This window comes from Symphalangus syndactylus, chromosome 22 (assembly GCF_028878055.3).
Source record: "Symphalangus syndactylus isolate Jambi chromosome 22, NHGRI_mSymSyn1-v2.1_pri, whole genome shotgun sequence".
Classification (NCBI taxonomy): domain Eukaryota; kingdom Metazoa; phylum Chordata; class Mammalia; order Primates; family Hylobatidae; genus Symphalangus; species Symphalangus syndactylus.
This window is the reverse complement of record NC_072444.2, coordinates 10,406,632-10,434,013: the sequence shown is the minus strand read 5'-3', so window position 1 is coordinate 10,434,013 and position 27,382 is coordinate 10,406,632. Positions and strand designations below refer to the sequence as shown.

General features: G+C 51.7%; 3 protein-coding genes and 1 non-coding gene across 4 annotated transcripts in view; 3 read left to right on the top strand and 1 right to left on the bottom strand.

Annotated features, from left to right (window-relative positions):
- Positions 1-7,546: 7,546 nt before the first annotated feature.
- Positions 7,547-21,802, top strand: TMEM222 (transmembrane protein 222). Its single transcript, XM_055261381.1, has 6 exons — positions 7,547-7,758; positions 16,111-16,195; positions 17,444-17,475; positions 19,324-19,420; positions 19,516-19,646; positions 20,749-21,802. Exons 1-6 carry the CDS (start codon positions 7,562-7,564, stop codon positions 20,834-20,836), a joined length of 630 nt encoding a protein of 209 aa, XP_055117356.1. The 5' UTR covers positions 7,547-7,561; the 3' UTR covers positions 20,837-21,802.
- Positions 7,758-11,923, top strand: LOC129472040 (actin, alpha skeletal muscle-like). The gene has a single exon (XM_055261390.2). The coding sequence runs from the start codon at positions 10,577-10,579 to the stop codon at positions 11,168-11,170; it is 594 nt and encodes a 197-aa protein (XP_055117365.1). The 5' UTR covers positions 7,758-10,576; the 3' UTR covers positions 11,171-11,923.
- LOC129472816 (U6 spliceosomal RNA) lies at positions 10,593-10,699 on the top strand. Its single transcript, XR_008654087.1, has one exon. It is a non-coding gene; the product is annotated as a U6 spliceosomal RNA (small nuclear RNA).
- Positions 21,803-21,862: 60 nt separating the features above from the next.
- The window catches only part of MAP3K6 (mitogen-activated protein kinase kinase kinase 6), a 31,763-nt gene continuing 26,243 nt past the window's right edge, over positions 21,863-27,382 (bottom strand). The window contains exon 28 of the mRNA XM_055261274.2: positions 21,863-22,067. Within this exon, the coding sequence (XP_055117249.1) occupies positions 21,960-22,067 (108 nt within the window). The 3' untranslated portion in view covers positions 21,863-21,959. The remainder of the gene's footprint in view (positions 22,068-27,382) is intronic.

Sequence of the window (27,382 nt, the reverse complement as noted above, 5' to 3'; positions counted from 1 at the left end):
GGCATGCGCCACCATGCCCAGGTAATTTTTGTGTTTTTAGTAGAGACAGAGTTTTGCCATGTTGGCCAGGCTGGTCTCGAACTCCTGACCTCAGGTGATCGCCTGCCTTGGCCTCCCAAAGTGCTGGGATTACAGGCGTGAGCCATCACGCCTGGCCTAGTACAATTCTTTATAAACCATTTTCTTATAATAGGTCACAATAATTTTTTTTTTCTTTAAATAGAGACAGGGTCTTGCCATATTGCCCAGGCAGGTCTCAAACTCCTGGCATCAAGTGATCCTCCCGCTTCAGCTTCCCTAAATGCTGGTATTACAGGTGTGAGCCACCATGCCCGGCCCATGATACTTTTGAGCTCCTACTCTGTGTCTGGCATTGGGCCAGGCACTGGCATAACAAAATTGTACACAACATATTCCTTGCCTTCCTGGAGCCTCCAGATTATCTGGAGGAATAGCAAATACAGGGATTGTGCATGGTTGCTGAACACTGGATTTTACTGTGAAATGTGAGTCCTCCCCAGTATATTCTGCCATCATTCAGTGCCCCACACGTGCCAGGTTCTTCGTCAGGTCTAGGGATATTAACATGTCTGGCAGTGGTGGCGGCCCGAAGAAGGAATGTGCCACTTGGTTGCTCTGCCTCCTGCTCCCACCCAGTTCTTTTTTACATATAAAATAAGGTCCTGGTCCTAATGAGGCCATAGTTTACCCCTATTTTACAGTGATTTAGAGACTCTCACACTGGTCTCCCCTCATCACTCTAGTAAGCCCTAAAAGGGATCGTCACCAGGCCAAATGTAGTGGCTCACACCTGTAATCCCAGCACTTTGGGAGGCTGAAGCAGGAGGATCACTTGAGGCCAGGAGTTCAACACCAGCCCAGTCAACATGGTGAAGCCCCATCTCTACTAAAAATACAAAAATTATCCGGGCATGGTGCTGCATGCCTGTAATCCCAGCTACTTGGGCGGCTGAGGCATGAGAATCGATTGAACCTAGGAGGCAGAGGTTGCAGTGAGCCAAGATTGTGCCACTGCATTCCAGCCTAGGTGACAGAACAAGACTTCGTCTCAAAAAAAAAAAAAAAAAAAAACCTTAGGAACACAAAGAAGGAGACAACAGACACTGGGGTCTGCTGGAGGGTGGAGGGTGGGAGGAAGGAGAGGAGCAGAAAAGATAACTATCAACATCCAGGCTTAATACCTGGATGATGAAATTAATAATGGCTCACTGGCCAGGCGTGGTGGCTCACGCCTGTAATCCCAGCACTTTGGGAGGCCGAGGTGGGCGGATCACCTGAGGTCAGGAGTTTGAGACTAGCCTGACCAATATGGTAAAACCCCCGTCTCTACTAAAAATACAAAAATTAGCCGGGCATGGTGGCATGCACCTGTAATCCCAGCTACTTGGGAGGCTGAGACGGAGAATCACTTGAACCTGGGAGGCGGAGGTTGCAGTGAGTCAGTTCGCGCCATTGCACTCCAGCCTGGGCAACAAGAGTGAAACTCCATCTCAAATAAATAAATAGTGGCTCACTGTGGCCCCCCCAGGCTCAAGCAATCCTCCCAAGTAGCTGGAATTACAGGCATGTGCCACAATGCCCAGCTAATTTTTTTTTTCTTTTTTAGTAGAGATGAGGTCTTGCTATGTTGCCCAGGCTGGTCTCAAACTCCTGAGCTCAGGCAATCCTCCCCTCTTGGCCTCCTAGAGTGTTGGGATTACAGGTGTGAACCACCACGCCCGGCCTATTTCTCATTTTAGAGAGAAGGAAACTGATGCCCTAACAGGTTCTGCTACTTTCCTAAGGTGCGACAGATATTGACAAAGCTTAAGTTCAAACACTGAGCTGGCTGACTCCTGAGTCCACATGTGTAGCCATCATGCTTTCCTGGGCACCCCAAAGTGGGAGACTTAGATTCTGGTCCTAGCTGTGCTTTCTATAACCTTGGGTAACTTAGCCCATCTATAAAATGGAATGGAGGCCGGGTGCGGTGGCTCACGCCAGTAATCCCAGCACTTTAGGAGGCCGAAGTGGACGGATCACTTGAGGTCAGGAGTTAAGGCCAGCCTGGCCAACATGGTGAAACCCCGTCTCTAGTAAAAATACAAAAATTAGCTGGGGCCAGGAGCAGTGACTCACACCTGTAATCCCAGTACTTCAGGAGGCCAAGGTGGGCAGATCACCTGAGGTCAGGGGTTCAAGACCAGCCTGGCCAACACAGTGAAACCCTGTCTCTACGAAAAATACAAAAATTTGAAGGCCGGGCGCGGTGGCTCAAGCCTGTAATCCCAGCACTTTGGGAGGCCAAGGCGGGTGGATCACGAGGTCAGGAGATCGAGACCATCCTGGCTAACACGGTGAAACCCCGTCTCTACTAAAAAATACAAAAAAATTAGCCGGGCGTGCTGGCGGGCGCCTGTGGTCCCAGCTACTTGGGAGGCTGAGGCAGGAGAATGGCGTGAACCCAGGAGGTGGAGGTTGCGGTGAGCCGGGATCGCGCCACCGCACTCCAGCCTGGGGGACAGAGAAAGACTCCGTCTCAAAAAAAAAAAAGAAAAATACAAAAATTTGTAGGCATGGTGGTGCACACCTATAGTCCTAGCTACTCAGGAGGCTGAGGCAGGAGAATCACTTAAACCTGGGAGGCAGAAGTTGCAGAGAGCCGAGATAGTGCCACTGCATTCCAACCTGGGCGACAAAGCAAGACTCCATCTCAAAAAAAAAAAGAAAAAATTAGCTGGGCGTGGTGGTGTGCACCTGTAATCCCAGCTACTAAGGAGGCTGAGGCAGGAGAATCACTTGAACCCATGAGGCAGAAGTTGCAGTGACCCGAGATGGCCCCACTGCACTCCAGCCAGGGTGACAAAGGGAGACTCCATTTCAAATAAAACAAAAAAATGGAAAAGGAAGTCATTTTGTGAACTCTGATGTCTAAAGGACCAGTGGGTTTGCTCTGAAATAGTTTGTTGCACTGAGTTGGTCCCCTTAATCTCCTTCCCACCATGGGAAGGTTTGGAGTCATAATGGAGAGAGGCCCAGCTTCCAGGGGCCAGAGAGGGCAATGACGAAGCTGAGCAGAAGAGAGGATGCTGCCCTCCCACATGCTACATATACTGCAGCATGCCCCTGGCTCAGGCTCTTTCCCTGAATTGAGGTGATTCTTCCCCAGAGCCCTTAAGGAGACCATCTACAGTCAACAAATAATTCCAGTGACATTACCTGAGCACTTCCTCTCTGTCAGTTGCCTAGTTGGATACAGGGACCAATAGATCCAGTTAGTCCCCTTCTCAAGGAGTTCACACTCCCTTGGGAGCGACAGACATGTAAACAGCTAATGCTAATGCAAGTACACATGAATATTCAATAGGTGGAAACACAGCCTTCGTGCTCTGGGAGCAAAGAGGGAGCATTTGCCTGAAACCTTGAAAGTAGTGTAGAAGAGGAGAGGAAGGACGTCCCCGAGGAGGGAACGGTGTGAGCAGACACACGGGGTATGAAGTGCAGGACTCGTTCTGTGAAGGGCAAACAGGCCAGTGAGGCTAACTCCAGGCAAGTCCCGAAGGAGACTGTGAGAAATGAGGCTGGAAAGAAAATTTGAGGGTATCATGAGGGGCCTTGAATGCCAGGAGCAAGATATCCTGAGAGAGGAGATTTGTGAGTCCTGGGGACTTATACGTGGGGCCAATTGAGGGAGTGCTTTGACGCCCACCAAGAGAAGAAATGCCCCCAGCTCACCCTTCAAACAAGCAGCATCTTACCCTCAGAGGTTTCCCAGCTTGACAGTTTCAGCTCTGGCATCCTTCCCTCCCCCAGCCAAACCCATAAGTGGATCCAGATGGTCATTCCTATTTTAGGTTGGGGTGTGTGCTGGGGGAGGGATAGCTCTGAAACCTGTCAATCCTGTCCCAAGCTCAGCCATAACAGGAGCTTCCTCCAGGACCCTGCTGTGATCCTGTGAGCCTGCAAGGAAATATTAGTCTTTGATGGAGATTTCCCATCTGTTTATGGGTGACAAGGAAGCAACAGCAGAGGAGTCCAGGGCACAGGCCAGAGAGACTCTTACAATTGGGTGAGAGAACCAAGGTGTGTATGTGAGAAGGAGTGTTCTGCAGGGATGAATCCATTATTTAAAAAAAAAAAAAAAAAAGGCCGGGCGCGGTGGCTCACGCCTGTAATCCCAGCACTTTGGGAGACTGAGGCAGGTGGATCACGAGGTCAAAAGATCGAGACCATCCTGGCCAAACATGGTGAAACCCCATCTCTACTAAAAATACAAAAATTAGCTGGGTGTGGTGTTGCGCACCTGTAGTCCCAGCTACTCTGGGAGGCTGAGGCAGGAGAATCGCTTGAACCCAGGAGGCAAAGGTCGCGGTGAGCCAAGATCGTACCACTGCACTCCAGCCTGGTGACAGAGTGAGACTCTGTCTCAAAAAAAAAAAAAAAATCTTGTGGATGGGTTGTGGTGCGGCACAAGCCTGGGAGTCAGGCCCCAGAGGATCTGGCTTCTACCTCCAGGTACCTGGCCCTCCTCATACCACGTTTCTGCAGCTGCCTAGGCCAAGGGTAGGATGATGTGGACCTTAGGAAAAGAGCCAGGGCTCTGTCGTCTGACCCTCCGCCTGAGCACTGTGCCGACCAACCCAAGCCCATTAGAAAGGCTTGGGACACCAAGAGGTAGCAGTTCCTGCGTTTAGACTGTAACCAGCATGTGATACCAAGCCTGTAAGTATTTGCCTTTCATTCGATTTAACAAATATTGATTAAACAAATACCATGTGCTAGGCACTATACTGGGCATTGGGTACACACACGTGAGCAAGACAAATAGAGTTTTCAGTCAAGTGGGGGAGGCAAATAGTACATAGCTACAAAGAAGCTATGAAGAAAAAGAACAGGAGATTAACAGGGGCTTTCTCATTTAGACTGGGAGGCCAGGGATGGGCTGAGAAAGTAATATTTGATCTGAGACTGGAAGAATGAAAGTTAGCCGCTTTAAGTGGGTAGGAGTAGTATTTCAGGCAGAGGGGAACAGTGTGTGCCAAGTCCCTGGAATATGAAGGAGTGCATGAGAGGAACTGAAAGAAAAGGCCAGGATGGCTGTAGTATAGTGAATAAGGAAGGGGCGTGGGTCCAGATGGTGCAGGGCTTTGTGAGCAATAGTAAGATATTTGTGTTTCATACGAAGTGCAGTGGGAAGCCATTGAAGATTGGCAGATTAAATGTGGTACGTGTATTAGTACTACCAAACTTGTGGCAGGCCCTGAGAGACTTACTTTTGTTGTTTATTCATCAATACCTACAATAAAGGTTAAAGGGTACCCAGCAACCCTGTGCTAGAATTATGGGTTGACAGTCATGGTAGAAAGATGTCTAAGGCACAGACCTTCGTCACAGCCTGTGGTCCAGAAGAGATTAGATAACTACAGTGAATGAATCAAGAAGTAATGTAATTTATTCTCAACAACTGTAAACTACACACCTAATCTATTCCAAACCCTGTGCTGGATGCTGGTTGTTGCCCTTCAAGGATCACACTGCACAGGGGTCAAGGAGAGGTACAAACGTGCTCAAAGAATTTGGAGTGGGTTAGAAAATGATTCTAGGCCGGGCGCGGTGGCTCACGCTTGTAATCCCAGCACTTTGGGAGGCCGAGGCGGGCGGATCACGAGGTCAGGAGATCGAGACCACGGTGAAACCCCGTCTCTACTAAAAAATACAAAAAATTAGCCGGGCGTGGTGGCGGGCGTCTGTAGTCCCAGCTACTCGGAGAGGCTGAGGCAGGAGAATGGCGTGAACCCAGGAGGCGGAGCTTGCAGTGAGCCGAGATCGCGCCACTGCACTCCAGCTTGGGCGACAGAGCGAGACTCCGTCTCAAAAAAAAAAAAAAAAAAGAAAATGATTCTAACCCACTGTAATCATTATCATGCCTGTGAATCTGTGAGGTCTTTCTAAAACATCCATTTATTCAATCACCTAATAAATCAGTAAACATCTAGTGGGCATATGCTTTGCATCAGGAACTGTGCCAGCTACTGAAGTCAAGGACCTTAGAGTTCCATAGCAGAGACAGACATCCCCCACAAAAAAACATGAAATTATTAGGTGCTACAAACAGGACAGCAAGCTCTCCATAGATCAGCATTGAGGGAAGGTAATTCAGTGGAAGAAGGACCGTCCCCAAATGGGAAGCTCCTAACTTCCTGAGTGCATTTGTCCATACCTTCCTTTACCTGATTACTCTTTTTATTCTTTTTTTTTTTTCTTTAAGCCTGATTTTTAGTGGCAGCCTTCCTTCTGACTTTGGGCTGTCCCCCACTTCCCCTCCCCACCCCAGTAGACTTCATTTTCTTTGTCTTGACATCCTTTAAAAAGCCAAAAGGCTCCAACATTTGAGCCTGGCTTCTCTCTAAGTATGGTTGTCTGTGATCTCAAACAATTAACTTCCCTGAGCCCGTTTTCCCATTTGTACAATGAAGGGATTGGATCACATCTAAGGCTTATGATTTACTCCAGGAAGTATTCACATTCTTGCACACAGTGGTCTGCACAGCCTTCCTTTTTTTGCACCGCTGCACTCATACTCCCACTCCTGTGCCACATGGCAAACATCAAGACTCAATAATATCCTATCTTCCAGCAAGCCTTCCCTGTATATACAATAAAACACACACACACACACACAAGTGCGCACACACAACTGTAGTCTTCCTTTATGCTACCACTATCTCGTGAGAGGGCCACAGAATGAAAAGGGCAAGGGAGGTATGAGACTTGGGTTTGGGCCGGGCGCGGTGGCTCACGCCTGTAATCCCAGCACTTTGGGAGGCCAAGGCGGGCGGATCACAAGGTCAGAAGTTTGAGACCATCCTGGCTAACATGGTGAAACCCCACCTCTACTAAAAATACAAAAATTAGCCAGGCGTGGTGGCAGGCGCCTGTAATCCCAGCTACTCGGGAGGCTGAGGCAGGAGGATCGCCTGAACCTGGGAGGTGGAGGTTGCAGTGAGCCGAGATCGTGCCATTGCCCTCCAGCCTGGGCAACAAGAGAAAAAATTCCGCCTCAGAAAAAAAAAAAAAAAAAAAAGACTTGGATTTGAATCGTGGTCTCTCACCTCACCTTTTGAGCCTCAGTTTCTCACTTGTAACAGGAGGGAATACCTAATTTGGATGTCTAATTAGTTTAGACATCCAAATTAGGTATTAGAATTGGAATTAGAAACAATTCATGTCAAGTGCTTGGCACTTAAGAAGTGCTCAATAAATAGCGACTGTACCACACCTCCTAGGGGCCCTCGGCGTACTGAATTAGAGTTCTTTGTAAGTCTCCCGCGCTAGACTGCGAACTGCCTGAGGGCATCCCTTCTGCAGCCGCGAGGCGTAAGCGGCAAATACTCGGGGCTGGCAGGCGCATAGGGAGTGGGGCGGGGCTGGCCGGGCCCAGAGGGACGCGGCTCGGATTCCCGGGGGAAGGCCAAGCGGGGCGGACCCCATCTCCGGGAAGTGACGCCATGGAGACGAGCGGCACCAGAGCCTGGGCCAGTCGGAGCGGAGCGCGCGCCGCATGGCGGAAGCGGAAGGGCGTTCTCTGCTCTTGTTGCCGCCGCCGCCGCCACCCCCGCCCAGGATGGCGGAAGTGGAGGCGCCGACGGCGGCCGAGACGGACATGAAGCAGTATCACGGGTCCGGCGGCGTCGCCATGGATGTGGAGCGGAGTCGCTTCCCCTACTGCGTGGTGTGGACGCCCATCCCGGTGCTCACGTGAGTCTCTTCCGGCATCCGCCTGGGGACGAGGAGGGCCCAGGGAGAGCCGGCTTCCGCGCGGCGTCCCTCGGCGGGCCCGGGCTAGCCTCTGGCCCCGACGCGCAGCAAGCCTTTGCCTCGGGTCTGGCCAGCACGCCTCGCCCAGTCACCAGAACCCCGCTATCCATGCAGTGCCAGTTTGTGCACACGGTTGGGACACGCTCCCTGCTCTCAATACACCTGGTGTAGCCGGGGAGAGAGTTGTAGGCCAGCAGGAAAGGGCAAGTGGCTGGGAGGCTCGAGCTGTGAGTGTGTAGAAGAGGGAGTCCCTCATCGGATCTGAGGAGACATTTATATTAATTCACTGGTTTATTCTCTCATTGAGCAAATGTTTACTGGTCGCTTACCATATTCAAGACATCCTGCTGGGTCTGGGAGCAAGAGTGGGAGTTTGGTTGGGACCACACGAGATCCTGGGATGTCCACATTGGAAGGGCCCCCAGAGATCTGAGAGTCCAACCCTTTGTCTCACGTGCCATCTCAGTTGCAAAGCGGGTTTAGATCCCAGATTGTCTGCCTCCCAGACCAAAGTTCTTTCTGTAACATCAGCCTTTGTCAGGGAGAAGCAGGTGCTCTGGTACTACTCGCCGCCTTTTGGGAGGAGCTCTCACATGGAGAGAGGTGGTTTGCCCTCCTGCTTCAGCCTTGACAGCTGATAAACGTAACCCCTCCTCACCATGCTGGGCAGTTTGCCAAGCTCTTAAACACCCATTTTCTCAGAATTAAACATCCATTTTCTAAGGTAGGTTATCTTCTCAGATGGTGAAGCTGAGCTGCTTGTAGCATAAGTGTCTTGATCAGGTTCGCACCCCAATAAGCAAAGGCATGAAGAGCTCAGTCTTCTAATCTAACTTGCTCTTTGGCCTACATCTTATCCACTCTTATCTGATGGGATAGCTTGTTCCCCTATCAATAATAGCCAGTGGTGATGTGGAGAAGGGATCATTTGGGGCCTTAGGTGTTGCTGATTCTAAAAAGATCGTAGTTTTTCAATTATGTTAAAATACTTGAATTATTTTGTGTTTTCAAATACTTATGCATATAAGAGCATCCAAATCTGTTCTTTAAAAATAAAATATTGGGACAGGCGCGGGGGCTCATGCCTGTAATCCCAGCACTCTGGGAGGCAGAGTAGGGTGGATCAGGAGTTCAAGACCAACCTGGCCAACGTGGTGAAACCCGTCTCTACTAAAAATACAAAAATTAGCTGGGCATAGTGGCACGTGCCTGTAATCCCAGCTACTCCGGAAGCTGAGGCAGGAGAATCGCCTGAACTCGGGAAGTGGAGTTTGCAGTGAGCCGAGATTGCACCACTGCACTCCAGCATGGGCAACACAGTGAAACTCCGTCTCAAAATAAATAACGAAATAAAATCTTAGGAAAATGTGTACATTAATTCATTCAGTGTTCTTCTAACACATGTGCTAAGTGACCCCTGTGTTTCCAGGTAGTTCTAGGTGATGCGAATATACAGTGATGAATAAAAGAGTTATGGTCTTTACACTTTTGAGAGTTTAAGTCATAGTGGAAGGAGATAGACAGTAAACAAGTAAGCTAATAAAAGGGCACCTGATAGTGATTAGTGTTGTGAAGAAAATAAAATATTAGTGTGAAAATAACAGGGGCCGGGCGTGGTGGCTCACGCCTGTAATCCCAGCGCTTTGGGAGGCCCAGGCGGGTGAATCACCTGAGGTCAGGAGTTCAAGACCAGCCTGACTAACATGGAGAAACCCCATCTCTACTAAAAATACAAAATTAGCCGGGGTGGTGGCGCATGCCTGTAATCCCAGCTACTCAGGAGGCTGAGGCAGGAGAATCGCTTGAACCCGGGAGGTGGAGGTTGCGGTGAGCCAAGATCATGCCTTTGCACTCCAGCCTGGGCAACAAGAGCGAAACTCCGTTTCAAAAAAAAGAAAATAACAGGGAGGGATACTCAGGAAATGTATTGGTTTTCTTAAAACCTGTCTTGTAATCCTAAACTCTCTTTAGCCTTTCTTATTCTCAAAAACACCATTTGTGGCATGGTCCTCTGCAGGGAATGGTAGCAGCGTGAGGTGGAGGCACCACAATCCTTGGTCATCTGGGCCAAAAGCAGCTCATAGCCCATTTCTATTCAGATCTGTGTACAGGTGTTCATAAGACCAAGATGAATAAGACACTGTGTTCCTGTCAAAGGGCTCATATTCCCTTCTGTGTTAGTCCATTCTTGCACTGATACCTGAGATGATAATTTGTAAAGAAAAGAGGTTTGACTCATGCTTCTGCAGGCTATACAGGAAGCATAGTGGCTTCTGCTTCCGGGGAGACCTCAGGAAGCTTCCAGTCATGGTGTAAGGCAAAGGGGGAGCGAGGCATCTCACATGGCGGGATCAGGAGCAAGAGGGAGTGAAGGGGGGAGATGCTACACACTTTTAAACAACCAGATCTTGGGAAAACTCACTATCATGAGAACAGCACCAAAGGGATGGTGCGGAACCATTTATGAGAAAACCAGCCTCGTGATCCCACCACCAGCCCCCACCTCCAATATGGGGACTACAGTTTGACTGGAGATTTGGTGGGGACAGATCCAAACCATGTCACCTTCGAAGGACTTACCTCCAGCAGGAGGGAGAGAAAGGTCAATTATGCATCGTAGTATTACTGTATAGTGATGATTGCAGAGCTAGGCATAGATGTGGCGCAAGGAACTGTCACCTGTGTTTGGAGGAGAGATCAGAGGAGGAAATGGAACCCAAAGATCTGTCTACCCCCTCAGAGATGTTGGTAATTCTGCATGAAAAACCAGTTTAGTGCTCGCCTCGGCAGCACATATACTAAAATTGGAATGATATGGAGAAGATCACCATGGCCCCTGCACAAGGATGACATGCAGATTCGTGAAGCGTTCCATATATCTGTCTCCCTGGACTTCAAGCAGGAGATGGCCACTACCGCATCCTCCTCCCTGGAGAAGAGCTACGAGCTGCCCGATGGCCAGGTCATCACCATCGGCAACAAGCGGTTCCAGTGTCCGGAGGTGCTGTTCCAGCCTTCCTTCCTGGGTGTGGAATCTTGCGGCATCCATGAGACCACGTTCAACTCCATCATGAAGTGTGACGTGGACATCTGCAAAGACCTGTACACCAACATGGGGCTGTCCAGCAGGACCACCATGTACCCGGGCATCACCGACAGGATGCAGAAGGAGATTAACGCCCTGGGACCCAGCACCATGAAGATCAAGCTCATCCTGCCCCCAGAGTGCAAGTACTCTGTGTGGATCAGCGGCTCCATCCTGGCCTCGCTGTCCACCTTCCAGCAGATGTGGATTAGCAAGCAGGAGCAGGACGAGTCAGGCCCCTCTACCGTCCACCGCAAATGCTTCTAAATGGATCGCGAGCCGATGCGTAGCATTTGCTGCGTGGGTTAATTCAGAAGTATAAATTTGCCCCTGGCAAATGCATATACCTCATGCTAGCCTCACGAAAATGGAATAAGCCTTTGAAAAGAAATTGTCCTTGAAGCTTGTATCTACTATCAGCACTGGATTGTAGAACTTGTTGCTGATTTTGACCTTGTATTCAAGTTAACTGTTCCCCTTGGTATTTGTTTAATACCCTGTACATATCTTTGCTTTCAAGCCTTAGTACATGTGGCTTGGTCACTGCATGGCGAGGTAAGAATGTGCTTGTGGAAGGCAAGTCTGGCTTGGTGAGTCTGCATGGCCAGCAGCCTCCGATCTTTGCACGGTATTAATATGTCATGGCTGAGTGTTCTGGGATTTCTCTAGAGGCTGACGAGGGCTCCTGAACCAGTTGTTTCTATCCTGCTGGTCTGTCAGGGTTGGAAAGTCCAAGCCGTAGGACCCAGTTTCCTTTCTTAGCTGATGTTTTCCTGCCAGCACACCGTGGGCTGTTACTTGCCTTGAGTTGGAAGCAGTTTGCATTTACACCTGTAAATGTATTCATCCTTTTAATTTATGTAAGGGTTTTTTTTGTATGCAATTCTTGATTCTTTAAGGAGATGAGAACAGATTTTGGTTTTCTACTGTTATGTGAGAACATTAGGCCCCAGCAGCACGTCATTGTGTAAGGAAAAATAAAAGTGCTGCTGTAACCAAAAAAAAGGAAAAAAAAAGAAACCAGTTTAATAGCTGCTGCTACCAATAAAAACAGCTAAGATTAGATGCTGACTCTGTCGTAAACATTGTATGTTCACTCAATCCTTATGTCAACCTATGAAAGTAGATACTGTTGTCCCCATTTTATAGATGAGGAAGTCAGGCTTAGAAGCCAGTGTGGCTGGCGCTTTTTTGCTGAGTTAGCCTACTTCCCAGACTGAGCTCCAGGATGAGTGAGTCATTTATTCATTCATTGTATTTTTATAAAGCACCTATTATGTATTAGGTCCTGAATAGAAGGTAGTCCACAAAGCAGCTCTGGACCTGCCTTCTGGGAGCTTCCAGGCTGACAAACCACTCTGAGGGTTTCTTCTCTGGGGCTTCCAGCCTTTACTCTGATTTCCATCCGCTGCTGCCAGCACAGCTGTGGCGTGTGGAATCCTGGTTGGACGCAGACTTCCTCCCAAGCAGATGAAAGGAATGGGGGCAGAGATGGGGGTGGAGGGCAGTCCTGAGATCAGGATGAGCTACTTTCCCATAATCCTGAATGTCCATCCTGTGGCCTATGGATCTTCTGCAACTTACTCTATGTTAGTGCAGTCAGTCAGATAGTGCTTATGTGTGAATACGTCGAGGTGACAACATTGAGCAGCTGCCGAGCGGAAGGCAGGGTCCTAGGCTCTGTGAAAATGGATAAGTCTATCCATCCATGTAATCCTCACAATAGCTCCTCATTAAGGTAATTTTTACTATCCACAGAGAGATGGGAATGAGTAACTTGCCCAGAACAAAGGCAAGCCTCAACCCAGGTGATATCTGAGCATGACTTCACTCTTGGCGTTTGTTTGTTGTTTTTAATTTTTATTTATTTATTTACTTATTTATTTATTTTGAGACAGAGTCTTGCTCTGTCACCCAGGCTGGAGTGCAGTGGCATGATCTCAGCTCACTGCATCCTCCGCCTCCGGGGTTCAAGTGATTCTCGTGCCTCAGCCTCTCGAGTAGTGGGGATTACAGGCACATGCCACCATGCCCAGCTAATTTTTGTATTTTTAGTATAGACAGGGTTTCGCCATGTTTGCCAGGCTGGTCTCGAACTCCTGACCTCAAGTCATCCACCGGCCTCTGCCTCCCAAAGTGCTGGGATTACAGGCGTGAGCCACTGAGCCCAGCCTTGGCTCACTGCAGCCTCAATTTCCTGGGCCCGGCCTTGGCTCACCACAGCCTCAACTTCTTGGATCAAGTGATCCTCCAGCTAATTTTTAGATTTTTTTAGATACAGGGTCTCACTGCGTTGCCCAGGCTGGTCTCAAATTCCTGGGCTCAAGCAATCCAACTGCCTTGGCCTTGCAAAGTGCTATGATTACAGGCGTGAGCCACAGCACCCAGCCCCAGACTCCACTCTTAAATGCAGGATGTTCATTCATTATTTAGTCAACAAATATTTAGTGAGTTGCAGCTATATGCAGGCACTGCCGTAGTAACCAAGACAAAATCCTGTCTCTCTTGGAGCTTATGTTCTAGTGGAGAGACAGCATGTAAATAACCAAGATGATTTTGGATAGCAGTAGATACTGTGAGAGAAGTAAAGCATTGTAGTGGGATCTGGGATTGGGTGGCTGTGCTGGAAGACGCCGTTCAGGCAAGACCTCCGAAGTTGACAGTGAGGCCGAGGCCTAATCAGTGAGGAGTCAGCTGTGCCATGCTCTTGGGGAAGACTGTTCCAGACAGAGGAGAGGGCAGCTACAGAGAAAGCATGGGGTGGGAGGATTCGGCGTGTTTGAGGCCACAAGCAGGCAGTGTAGCTAGAGAGGGGGCTGAGATGAGGTTCAAGGGATAATTAGCACCACAGTGTTGGAAGAAGTTTGAAGTGTGTTGTAAGTGTAGTAGGAAGCCATTAATAGGTGTTGAACAGGGGAATGATGGAATCTGAATTCAATTCTCGAAAGACCACCCTGGCCCCACCATCCTCTCAAGCGCTCAAGCTATAGATCCGGAAGACCCCCATCCTGTCAGTCGTAAACTCTCCAGTCTTCATTTGAAAGATCTTTTGAATCCACGTGCTTCTCACCACCCTGCCCCTGATCCTGTAGTCAGGACCTCCGTCATCTCTTGCCAGTGGTACAGCAGTAGCCCCTGAGCTGGCCTCTCCCCCTTTCATTCTTCCAGGTACACGCACCACTTTCTTGCCCTGCAGTGTTGTTTTCTGCCTGTTGATGTTGTGTCCTTTCACAGGTCAAGGTTAAAAGTCACCTCCTCCATGAAGCCTTTACTGACTCCACCCCAGCCCCCGTAACTGCTTTTTTAAACTGCATCTCTGGAGGCTTGGCCTCCACCCCTAGCCAGGTGCTTTGTGCTCGTACCCAGGCAGCATTGAGGCCGGGACCCTGCCACCGGCCCTGTGAGTTCTCCTTAAACTGGATCAGTCTCTCCAGCACCCAGGTCCTGTAGGGCCATGGTTCTCAGAACGCAGACAGGTCTGGGGTTCCTGTGTGTGACATACTGGGGTGCATCTGAGATTTGTTGTTGTTTTTTAATGCCCATGGTTTTTTAAAAAAGGAACTTTTATTTCGTGGCATACACCATGCTTCTGTTCCAATTTCTACCCTTGCACATTCTGTTTCTTCATTATTTCCTCAGGGAAGCCTTTCCTGAACTGCCCCACCCACATTGGTGTCATGTCCACCCACCTTTTTTTTTTTTTAACTTTCTTATTGAGGTATAACTTATGTACCAAACGGTGCATGAATCTCAAGTATACAGCGGGAAGAATTTTTGCGTATCACACACTCATGTAACCGCCACCCAGACAGGGGCTAGAAAGCAATGCTAAGACCCAGAGGACCCCCCTGTGCCCTCCCAGTCAGTTCTACCACAGATTCCACCCCGCTGTGGACCTCTAGCCATAGATCCGTTTTGCCTTTTCTTGGACTTCATGTAAACAGAGTGCTATGTTACGTTCTCTGTGTAAGATTTCCTTCATTCACCCTTATGTCTGTGAAAGCCTATGTTGTGTGTAGCAGAAGTTACACTCTTTTTCATTGTTATGGACTATTTCAATGTATAACTATACCACACTTATTCATCGTACCATTGTTGAACATTTGGATTCTTTCTAGTTGTTTTTATCAATTTTATTGAATTATAGTTTACATACAATGAAATGCACACATTTTAAGAGTACAGTTCAATGAGTTTTGGCAAATGTTATTTCCCAGGGATGAGGGCAAAAAAGGTTCCAAAAGTGAAACTGCTGAGGCATATAGTATAGTGCCAAACTGTTTTCCAGAATGGTAGAAACAGGCCAGGTGTGGTGGCTCACGCCTATGATTCCAGCACTTTGGGAGGCCGAGGCAGGCAGATGACTTGAGGTCAGGAGTTCAAGACCAGCCTGGCCAACATGATGAAACCTCGTGTCTGCTAAAAATACAAAAATTAGCCAAGCATGGTGGTGCATGCCTGTAGTCCCAGCTACTCGGGAAGCTGAGGCAGGAGAATCGCTTGAACCCAGGAGGCAGAGGTTGCAGTGAGCTGAGATTGTGCCACTGCACTTCAGCCAGGGCAAGAGAGCGAGACTCCGTCTCAAAAACAAAATGGTAGGCCGGGCGCGGTGGCTTATGCCTGTAATCCCAGCACTTTGGGAGGCCAAGGCACGTGGATCAGGAGGTCAAGAGATCGAGACCATCCTGGCCAACATGGTGAAACCCCATCTCTACTAAAAATACAAAAATTACCCAGGTGTGGTGGCGCGTGCCTGTAATCCCAGCTACTCAGGAGGCTAAGGCAGGAAAATCGCTTGAACTCGGGAGGCGGAGGTTGCAGTGAGCCAAGACTGTGCCACTGCACTCCAGCCTGGGCGACAGAGCAAGACTCCATTTGAAAAAAAAAAAAAATAGAATGGTAGAAACAGTTTATCCCTCCCAGAGCAGTGAATGAGAGCTCTGGTTGTCCCTTGCCCTCACCTGCGTCGGTGTTGCTGTCGTTCGAGTTGCAGCCATCCTGGCGGGATGCCGAGGTATCCCATTGGGCTGTCGGTTTGCAGTTGAGCTTGTCTGTGCTTCCCCAGCCTTCTGGACCACCCTCATGGCCACTCGTCAACCAAATGTAATATTCACATGCTTCTGCACTGTATGAAGGGGCCCCAGCGTCCGTCTAACTGGCTGAAAGATCCCCTAAATTCTGTCCCTTCCCCGTCCTTTTTCTCACAGGTGGTTTTTCCCCATCATCGGCCACATGGGCATCTGCACATCCACAGGAGTCATTCGGGACTTCGCGGGCCCCTACTTTGTCTCGGTGAGTCCCCGTTCTGCCCACCCCGGGGGGTTCCAAGGTTTAAGTGGAAGGCTATCCTGTCTTGCCTGCAGGCAGGCTTCGTCTCCCCAGACCCAGGAGAATGCAGATAACCCGCAGTCCTGGCCCTCTGCCCCTCACCAGTGTTTGACCCCTTTCCCCCTTCTCTTGCCTGCAGGACAGGCCGGGAGGGCAGTGTGGCCAGAAGGATTCTTAAGTAACTGACCCAGCCCTTTGCCCCCACCCCTGGGGTACCGAGACATGGGTAGGGATTAGAGGCAAGAGTGGAGAGTCAGACCATCCAGGAACCACATCTCTGGACCTTCAGAAGGTGGGAGTCAAGGTCGGGGGACAGGGGAGGCTGATTCGGTTCCCTGGGTGTGGCCATGGAGAAGAGGGGGTGGGGCTTTAGAATGAACCAGCTGTGTTCTCAGGTCTGTTCCCTGGGGATGTGACCAAGCCTGGTCCAGTGGGCCAGCAGCAGAGGAGCTGCATCATCCTGTTTCCAGGTGTCAGAGGCTGGACTGAAGGGGTGTGGTGGCACCAACCTCTTTATATTAATAGTTGTCATGATCATCTCAACACGACAAAGGTCACTTTGTACTTAAAAATACTTTCACATCCATTACTTTATCATATATTTTTATAGTGATTAATCATTGACCAGGTCTGTCAGCAGGGTCTCCCTGATCTGAACCCAGAGTCTGTCTCTGTGTAACTCCTGTACCCCAGGTCTAATGTGATGAGTCTAGGACTTCACTGCAGTGTCTCCCTCACAGGAAGTCCCTCTAGGCCCAGCGCCCCCGCCCTGCTATGAATGCAGTGAGACTGCTGGGCGTGGAGATGGCCTCCATGTGGGTCACCACTGTTGAGTCAGGAGGCCAGACCATGATGGAACCCTCCTGCCGGTCCTCAGAGATCAGAGAAGACTGACCAGAGAACTTGGAGAAAACGAGGCCCAGAGAGGGCAAGAGAATTCCTGGGTGCCACACCAAGGGACAGTGGCAGCTGGAGCCCCAGGTCTTTGGTCTCTGATGCAGTGCTCTGTGCACTTGTGCCACACTGCCTTCTTCCTGCAGAACAGCCGCTAGCTCTTTAGATGCCATGCCAGCCCCGGGGCAGGGCCCAGGCCCCACTTCTGGCCCCCCGACATACCCTCTTCTAAGTCACTGCACTTCTGCCACCTACCCAGGTTTGTCATCTGGCCCAAATGTAAGTTCCTCACTGACCTCTGCTTTTGTCCCTCAACAGGAGGACAATATGGCCTTTGGAAAGCCTGCCAAGTAAGTGATGAAAACCCATGTGACTGGCTGTAGAGGCAGGCTGCTCCTGCCCGGGCGGACAAGGCCTTCTGGGGCACAGCAGGGGCCAACACCCTGAGAATAGAGTATTTGAGGTTGGGGGAAGAGGTCAGCCAGGGTCCACCAGAGCATGGTAGCCCCGTACAGAGTGCCTACCGCACCAGCCCCTGGCTAGGGCCTTTACCTGCAGACCATCTGGGCCTTGCCACAGCGCTTCAGGTTTGTATTTTCAACTCCATGGCAAGGGTGAGGAAAGGGAAGGGACTTGGTCAAGGTCACACAGGAAGTGGCAGAGCTGGGACCCACACCCAGATCTGTCTCCCTCTAGATTCACCCTCCTGCCCTTTGGGAACAAATGAGCCATGGAAGGTAGAAGAGAGGCATTGTTTGGAGCTCTGCTGGAAAGTTCTGGTTGGAGAGAATAAAAATCGTTCAGCCTTCTGGGAGCTATTGCTGGTTTGGTTTGGGACGTTTGGTCTTCATCTTTGCAGTCTCAGGTGCCCACCTCAGCTGTGGGCCTGGTGACAGTGCCTCAGTCACCAGTGTCCTCAGGTGACCCGTTGCCCAAGGCTGCACTGGGAGGAGGGCCTGGGCCGAGGAGGAGTTGGTGTCCCACACAGCCGAGATGGCCTGGAGCAGGGCTTCCTGCTGCCTGCTCTGGCTTCCTCCGGCAGGCGGCAGTGTAGTCCAGGAGTCTCTGGGCCACCAGGTATTCGCTGCCAGACTGCTCTTCAAGGACAATTTTAAGGGCATCATTTTCCAAGCAGTAGCCCCTAAGCGGCCCCAGTCCAGGCCGTGGTCTCTAGACTCCTCCACCAAGCCATTCCCCTACACAACAGCCAGGGGGCACCCTGACCTCCCAGCTGTCCTTGGCCTGAGACCCACCGGGCACTCTGGTGCTTGGAACAGCAATTCTCACCCACCTTGAGGTTTATGGGCTTTAGCACCATCAGCTTCCCTGCCACTCACCCTGGCAAGCTGCATGGGAGAGTGCTTGCTGCTGGGTAAACTCCCCGCATGATGTGGCCTCACCTGCATCTCCAGCCTTAGCTGCCAGCATTCCATCACCGTGTTTCTCCTTCCGCATCCTCCGGGAGGGCTCAGTCACTTCAGTTATGGGTCATGCTGCACAGTTTTATGCCTGTCACTGAGCTTAAGCTGTTGCCTCGGCCTGGAATGCCCACCTCTTCTTTCTATGCCTGCCTAAGCCTCTTCCTTCAGACTGGACCCAGGTGTCACCTCCAGGAAGCCTCCTCACACCCCATCTTAGTCCGTTCTGGCTGCCATAACAAAATCTCTTTAATTGGGTGTCTTAGAAACAACAGAAATGTCTTTCTCACAGTTCTGAAGACTGGACAGTCCTGGGTGCAGGTGCTGGTAGAGTCAGTGTCTGGTGAGGGCCTGAGGTGCCTTTCCACTGTTCCCCACGTGGTGGAGGGGTGAGGGGTCTCCCTCAGGGCTCTTTTATAAGGACACGGATCCCATTCATGAGAGCTAATCACCCCATGGCCTAATCACCTCCCAAAGGCCCCACCTCCTCATACCATCACCTTGGGGGTTAAGATTTCAACATAAGAACTTGGTGGGGACACAGACTTTCAGAGCATAGCACCCCTAATTTTGTTCCATATCCCCCCAGGATCCCCCATGGCACCGGCCACCTCACCCTGTGTCACAGTTGACTGCCACGGAACACTTGCCCCAGATCTGGCTTACTGTACACCTCAGCACCCAGCTCAGGCCCGGGCACAGGGCAGGGCTCAGAGGACGTGCCTAGAGCTGAGGGCACAAAGGAGCCAAGCAAGTGTCCAGAGCCCTTCTCTCCCCCAGGTACTGGAAGTTGGACCCTGCTCAGGTCTATGCTAGCGGGCCCAACGCATGGGACACGGCTGTGCACGACGCCTCTGAGGAGTACAAGCACCGCATGGTAGGTGGGCCAGGGCGGCACCAGCACTCCCCAGGTGGGGACCGGGGGGAGGCTCCCCTGCGGCCCATCCTGACCAGCCCTTCTGGTGCCTCCAGCACAATCTCTGCTGTGACAACTGCCACTCGCACGTGGCATTGGCCCTGAATCTGATGCGCTACAACAACAGCACCAACTGGAATATGGTGACGCTCTGCTTCTTCTGCCTGCTTTATGGGAAGTACGTCAGGTGAGCTGCCCTCCTGCCCGCCCACCCACACACTGTCCAGAGGCTGCTCTCCCAAGGATCCTAGAAAGACCATTCCTAGCGTCCTTCAGTCAGCCGGGACAGTTGGAACAGATGCCAGTTGGAGCCATGGTGGTTCTAGAGTGACGAGCTGAGGGCCTGATGGAGAGGGAGGTGGCTGTGCTGAAGTGCAGCTCCACCCGGGCCCCAAATGCAGCTCTGGCACTTGCCCGCTGTGAGACCATGGGCAACCGCCTTGCTCTCTCGGAGCCACGGCTGTCCTTGGTGAAATGCAGGCAATGATTCCGGCTCCTCAGGGAGCCTTCTGCGGATCCCCGTGCTCCGGTAAAGTGAGCAGATAGATCCTCTCATAATGCCTGCCCCACAGGTCCCTTCCTAGGCAGAGAGATTGAGTGAGTCGCCCGTGGTCCCCACAGCATGGCCACAGCAGAGCCCAGACTCGTGAGCCAGCATAGGCTAGTGCTGATCTGGCCGCCTCTCCGAGCTTTCCTCTTAGCCACGTTCATCATTAAGAGCTTCTGAAAAGAAGACTTTCAGGGATATTTTTAAGTACTGCGTGGCTTTTAGAAGTCCCCTGAGAATAACTGTGGTCACACAGAGGTTGAACCCAGACCCCCGGCTCCCAGCTGCTTGGCTCCAGCCCCAACACTGCTGACCCTCGCCAGCCCCAGAGCTCCCAGCAGTCCCCATTAGGAAGTCCATAGGCAGAGGGCACACGTGGCTTCCATACCCAAACTGCAACTCCTGGTCCTCCTACTGGAGACCCCAGAGGTGGGTGGCTATAGATGGAGCCAGTGAGGCCTAGCAATGGGGAGCACGTCTCCTGTTCCCAGCCAGCGAGGTGTCAGTAAATCACCAGGAGCGCGGAGCAGTCCCTGCCCGGGACCATAGCTGGTGATCCCCCATAGTGGGCAACCAGGCCCAGACTGCTTCCTTGATTGGCCAAGTTTGGGGTGAGGGGGTGGTTGTAGGGTTTTCCTTAGGGATGGCAGCCCTATCGGGGACTGTGGGTGCACAGAGCTGCGGGCTGCATGCCTGCTCACCAGGCCCTGCCCACCTATGCTTGCTCCTTTCCCTCTGTCAGCGTTGGGGCCTTCGTGAAGACCTGGCTGCCCTTCATCCTTCTCCTGGGCATCATCCTCACCGTCAGCCTGGTCTTTAACCTCCGGTGATGGCTGCTCGGTGGCCCCACACCCACCAGGGTCCCAAGGAAACAGCCGCCATCCCTTTTGGTTCCAGATTTTTTTCCCCTCACCCCAAAAGGCAGGGTTGGGCCTGTTGTTGTGGACCAGGGGTCGGGGCTGGCTGGATGGAAGGGCTGAGGACCAGCATGAGGTGGGGGTTTGTTGTCTCTCTGCCTCTCAGAAGCACCCTGTCCCCTCCTCCCCAGGCCTGTGACTCCGGCCCCGGAAGCCCCTTTGTTCTTGTGTTGAAAGGCTTTGGCTTCCCTCTGTAGAGCTGCTCCCGCCACTGCCTGCTGGGGTCCTGCCTCAGCCCAGTGCCCAGTACGGGGAGAGGAGGACATTTGGGCTCACCTGTCAAGGTGACCCTGGGACCAGAGCTGGATTGGGATCCTGTCTTTCTGCATTAGCTCTGGTCCCAGCATGGGGTGGGGTACACTTACGTGTCTCTATAAGCCAAGCTGCTTCAGGACCTTCACCACTGGCCTCTAGAACGGTCCAGAGGGGCTGGCTGGGTCCCTTTGTCAGACTTCCGCCGGCAGCTGCCCTGGGGGACATGTGTGCCCATCTGGCGTCCTCCAGCCCGTGCAGTCCACTCTTCATTGTCTCACGGCCTTCCAGTGCCTCCCAGCATTGGACCCATCTCCCCCTGCCGTTTGAGGCCAGAGAGGTGAGTGGACCTGACAAGTGCCAGAGTAACGGTGTAGACAGAGCAGTGTAGACAGCACTCAGCCCCAGCCCCAGGTGTGGACCTCACACTGGTGATGGCTCCCCTGGGTGGCCTGCCAGCACAGCCAGTGCCATCGGGGAGCTGAAGGGGCTGTCCCCCACCTAACTCCAGCTCCCCCTTTCTTCATGTTGTCAGCAAGGCCCTGTGCCGCCCGCCTCGCGCCCCCTGCTCTGTGGATTCCTTTGGGAAGGGCTCCCTGGGCAGGACAATAAAGAGTTTTGATTCCAGTTGGTGCCCTGTCGTTGTTTTCTCCCTCTCTGGGGCCCCCTTGCCCCTTAGCTCATAGCATCTTGGTATTCTTGGGACCCTCTTACCCTTGACAAGGGTCTGGTTGCCAGCGCCATGGTTGAGTCTGTGTCCAGTGCCTGGAGCCGTCAGCATCCCTCAGGTATATCCCGCCCCTACAGTCTGGGAATTCCCTGCCATTCTGCATTCCCCATTCCAAAGCTTTCCTCTTGAGGCAGGTGAGCACTGAAACCCCTTCCATCGTCCCTGTTGGGAAGGACTTGGGGTTAGGGCTGAGTAGGGCCTCCACTGCTGTCCCCACCGCCCCCCGGGGTGCAGAGTTGGGGACGAGCCAGGAGCACTGCCAGCCTCTGGCCCCTGTATCCATCCAGCCTTCACCTGCCTCCGATCCTTTGCTCTCCACCATCCCTCTCATGGCGGCCCTGCCTAACCAAGGCCCAGCTTAAAAGCTGCTTCCTCCCTGAAGCCTTTCCCAACCCTGCCCATGCATCACTTCAGTTGAACTAGCCAAGGATTTGGTCTCGAAGGTGGCCTTGAGGACATGCTCTAGCAGCTGGCCATGGGGTCCCTGGTCAGGCATCTGCCAGCTCACCCCAGACCCTGCAGTGCTGTGGTCTGCAAGCCTGGGACTTCTCCAGGGCAAGGCAGAGGTGCCCTCTCCCTACTTCAGAGCAGTTCCATTTACTTTTCTTTTTTTTCTTTTTCATTTATTTATTTTTTTTTTTTTTTTTATTTTTTGGAGACAGAATCTCACTCTGTTGCCCAAGCTGGAGTGCAATGGCACGATCTCAGCTCACTATAATGCCTGCCTCCTGAGTTCAAGTAAATCTCGTGCCTCAGCCTCCCAAATAGCTGGGATTACAGGTGCCCGCCACCACGCTGGGCTAATATTTGTATTTTTAGGAGAGATGGGGTTTTACCATGTTGGCCAGGCTGATCTCGAACTCCTCAGGTGACCCGCCCACCTCAGCCTCCCAAAGTGCTGGGATTACAGGCATAAGCCATTATGCCTGGCCCCAGCAATTCCATTTTCAAAAACCTGTTTTGCATATTGGGTCCATCCGAGAGTTGGTTGAGGGGGACAAATTCAATACCGAAGACAGGCCGGTTATGGTGGCTCACGCCTGTAATCCCAGCACTTTGGGAGGCTGAGGCAGGCGGATCACGAGGTCAGGAGATCAAGACCATCGTGGCTAACATGGTGAAACACCGTCTCTACTAAAATTAGCCGGGCGTGGTGGTGTGCGCCTGTAGTCCCAGCTACGTGGGAGGCTGAGGCAGGAGAATGGCGTGAACCCGGAAGGCGAAGCTTGCAGTGAGCTGAGGTCGCACCACTGCACTCCAGCCTGGGTAACAGAGCAAGCCTCCGTCTCAAAACAAAACAAAACGAAACAAAAACGTGCCCGGCCGCCCCGTCTGGGAAGTGAGGAGTGCCTCTGCCTGGCCGCCCCGTCTGGGAGGAAGTGAGGAGCATCTCTGCCCGGCCGCCCCGTCTGGGATGTGAGGAGCACCTCTGCCTGGCCGCCCCGTCTGGGAAGTGAGGAGCGCCTCTGCCCGGCCGCCCCGTCTGGGAGGAAGTGAGGAGCATCTCTGCCCGGCCGCCCCGTCTGGGAAGTGAGGAGCACCTCTGCCTGGCCGCCCCGTCTGAGATGTGGGGAGCGCCTCTGCCCGGCCGCCCCGTCTGGGAGGTCTACCACAGAGGCCAGAAGCAATGTGGGGGCTGGATGTGGTGGCTCACCCCTGTAGTCCCAGTACTCTGGGAGGCTGAGGCGGGTTGATCACTTAAGGCTAGGAGCTTGAGACCAGCCTGGCCAACACGGCGAAACATATGAAAAATACAACTGTCAAACCAACCAACGAACCAAGCGACAACAAAACAGGTCTACCCTGGAGTCATACTCTAATTTTTTCTATTTTCCTCCCTTTCTGATCCTTTATCCCACTTTCTTTTTCTTCCTCTTCCTTCTCCTTCTTCTTTGTCAAATAGAGGATTGAGTTATTATCATTGATCCATACAAAGTCCCTCTCTCATTTATTTTAATTCCCACCCCCCATTTCTATTCCCCATCTTCCCATGTGCAACCTTCCTAATATGTTTGATATGCATCTTTTTGTTCGTATGTACTTTTAGAAAATGTTTATTGTTTTGTGTGAAAAAAAAAAAAAAACAAAAAAAAACGAAGACAGCCACAGTAGAATAGATAGAAAAAAGGTTTAAGGCCCGCGTTAGCCTAGCAGAATTTAAAATTTGCCTTAGGGAAACAGGACATAAAATTGTGCCATAGAAGTCACCAACAGGATCAGCCACAGTGTCCAGCACTTTGGGAGGCCAAGGCTGGAGGAGGGAGGGAGCCCAAGAGTTTGAGACCAGGCTTGGCAACAAAGTGAGACCCCATCTCTACAAAAAATAAAAAAATAAAATTAGCCAGGCGTGATGGTGTGTACCTGCAGCCCCAGCTACTCAAGAGACTGAAATGGGAAGATTGCTTGAGCCCAGGAGGTCAAGGGTGACAGAACAAGACCCCATCTCTCTCTTTTTTTTTTTTTTTTTTTTGAGACAGAGTCTTGCTCTTGTCACCCAGGCTGGAATGCAATGGCATGATCTTAGTTCACTGCAACCTCCACCTCCCGGATTCAAGCGATTCTCCTGCCTCAGCCTCCCGAGTAGCTGGGATTACAGGCGCCTGCCACCATGCCTGGCTAATTTTTGTATTTTCAGTAGAGACGGGGTTACATCATGTTGGCCAGGCTGGTCTCAAACTCCTGACCTCATGATCTGCCTGCCTCGGCCTCCCAAAGTGCTGGGATTACAGGTGTGAGTCACCGTGCCTGGCCTAAGGCCCCGTCTCTTAAAAAAAAGGTCACCAACAGTTAGCGAGTGCTTACTCTGTGCTAGGCCTTGTAATAAAAAACCATCTTAGCCTCACAACAGCCCTGCAACAAGGTAGGTGCCATCATCCCATTTTACAGATGAAGAAGGAAGCAGAGAAGTAGTGATTTGCTCCAGGTCACAGAGGTAGGAAGAGTGGAACTATGGTTCAAACCCAGCAGCTGGACTCCAGAGCCCCCACTCAGAGCCACCCTGTGCGATGGCCTCACTGGAGCACAGGAGTGGAAATGAGAGGTGCTGTGATGCGAAAGGAGAGTGGCCGCGGAGGTGAAAAACAAGCTCTCCTGACAGCAGCAGGCCTGTGAGATGGCTATTGTCCCCGCTTCATAAAGGAAGAGAGTGAGGCTTACAAGGATTGTCACTGATCCCAGGCCACAGGGAACCATGCAGCAGAGCCAGATTTTAACCCAGATCTGCTGGCCTCTAGGACCCTGCCTCTTAACGTCCCTCTTAACAGAAGGATGTTGCCTAGAGACTGGCTGCAGCGCAGGGGCACTGAACTCTGGAGGAGGCTGAGCTAGTCCTGGAGCTGGGGAAAAGTATTCCCACAGGGAGCACAGAAGGCCCGGGGTGTTGAAGGATAGGAAATAGCCCATAGCTAAGGCTGTACGGGTATAGGTGACGAAAGGGAGAAAGCCAGAGTAAGGGCAGCAATCCTGAGGGTCAGGCTGAAGGCCAGGCTGTCCTGGGAAGTGGTGAGGCTTCCGTCCTGAGACGTGTCTAAAGGGGACTGGACCAATTTGGAAATGTGTGAACGGGCCCGCGGGATGGCCTGGCTGTCTGCTGGAACCTTCCAAACCAGAGGATGACAAAGAAAAGTATGTTCGAAAGTTGTGCAACAAAGGGCCAGGGGGGCCTCATGTGGCCGCAAGGAGGCAGGAGAAGAGGAGGCTTCCAGAAGAGGCTGAGCGGGGACTGAGACCTGGGCAGGAGGAGGACAGCGGAGACAGACAGATGGGAGGGCACCTGGAGTGAAGTGTGGACAGCACCTGGAGGCGGCAGGAAGCAGCAAGAGGCCAGGGGCCAGGATGATGGGGGCTGGTTACAGAGGTGGAAACTTGGAAATAGGTTTCAAGTGGGGAAGAGGCCAGAGGAATGGAGGCTGAGACACAGCAGGAGAGATGGCTGGAAGTATCAGTGTCAGGGAGTCACAGCTATAGAAAGGACAGGAGAGCAGAGAAAGGAAGGGAAATGTAGAAACCTGAAGACCAGATAATGAAGTTTCATGCCTTCCAAGAGGGAGAGCTGCTGAGGAGGTGAGGGGGGGGGGGCAGAGAAACATCCTTGGGGGTGCCAGGACAAGGATGGCAGGAAGGGGTGCGGATGTTGTTGGCCACTCTCCTTCCATTTTGAGGGCCTTAATGGAGGAGGCAGCATCACAGTAACGGTCTCACAGCAGCTGCTCAATGGGTATTGCATGTGTGGGTGCAATAAATGCATTAATCAAGAGTCTACTGGGGGCCAGGCAAGGTGGCTCACGCCTGTAGTCCTAGCACTTTGGGAGGCTGAGGCAGGCAGATCACATGAGGCCAGGAGTTCGAGACCAGCCTGGCCAACATGGTGAAACCCCATCTCTACTCAAAATACAAAAATTAGTCAAGCGTGGTGGCGGGTGCCTGTAGTACCAGCTACTTGGGAGGCTGAGGCATGAGAATGACTTGAACCCAGGAGGCGGAGGCTGCAGTGAGCCAAGAACGTGCCACTGCACTCCAGCCTGGACGACAGAGCGAGACTCCATCTTAAAAAAAAAAAAAAAAAAAGTCTGCAAGGATCTCACTGAATTTTAGTGAAAACCCTCTGAGGAGGGATTATTACCCCCCATTTAACAGATGAGAAAAATAAGATTAACTTGCAAAAAATAAGTAGGGAAGCCTCCACTGTGGGCTGAGATGGAGCAGGGTCCTCTGTATCTCAGTGGTGGTGGGAGCCAGTTCTGATTACAGGGAGGAAGAGTGGGTGTTTTGTTTGCTTTGCTTTTTTTTTTTTTTTTTTTTGAGATAGAGTCTCGCTCTGTCACCCAGGCTGGAGTGCAGTGGTGCGATCTCGGCTCACTGCAAGCTCCGCCTCCCAGGTTCACACCATTCTCCTGCCTCAGCTACTCGGGAGGTAGCTGGGACTACAGGCGCCCGCCACCACGCGCAGCTAATTTTTTTTGTATTTTTAGTAGAGACAGGGTTTCACCATGTTAGCCAGGATGGTCTCGATCTCCTGACCTCGTGATCCACCCGCCTCGCCTCCCAAAGTGCTGGGATTACAGGCGTGAGCCACCATGCCCGGCCTTGTTTGCTTTTCTGAGACGGAGTCTCGCTGTGTTGTCCAGGCTGGAGTGCAGTGGTGCAATCTCGGCTCACTGCAACCTCCGCCTCCTGGGCTCAAGCGATTTTCCTGCCTCAGCCTCCCGAGTAGCTGGGACTGCAAGCACCTGCCACCGTGCCCGGTTAATTTTTGTATTTTGAGTAGAGACGGGGTTTCTTTTCTTTTTTTTTTTTTTTTTTAAAGACAGAGTCTAGCTCTGTCTCCCAGGCTGGAGTGCAGTGGCCTGATCTCAGCTCACTTCAACCTCCGCCTCCTGGGCTCAAGCGATTCTCCTGCCTCAGCCTCCCGAGTAGCTGGGACTACAGGCGTCCGCCACCACACCCAGCTAATTTTTGTATTTTTAGTAGAGACAGGG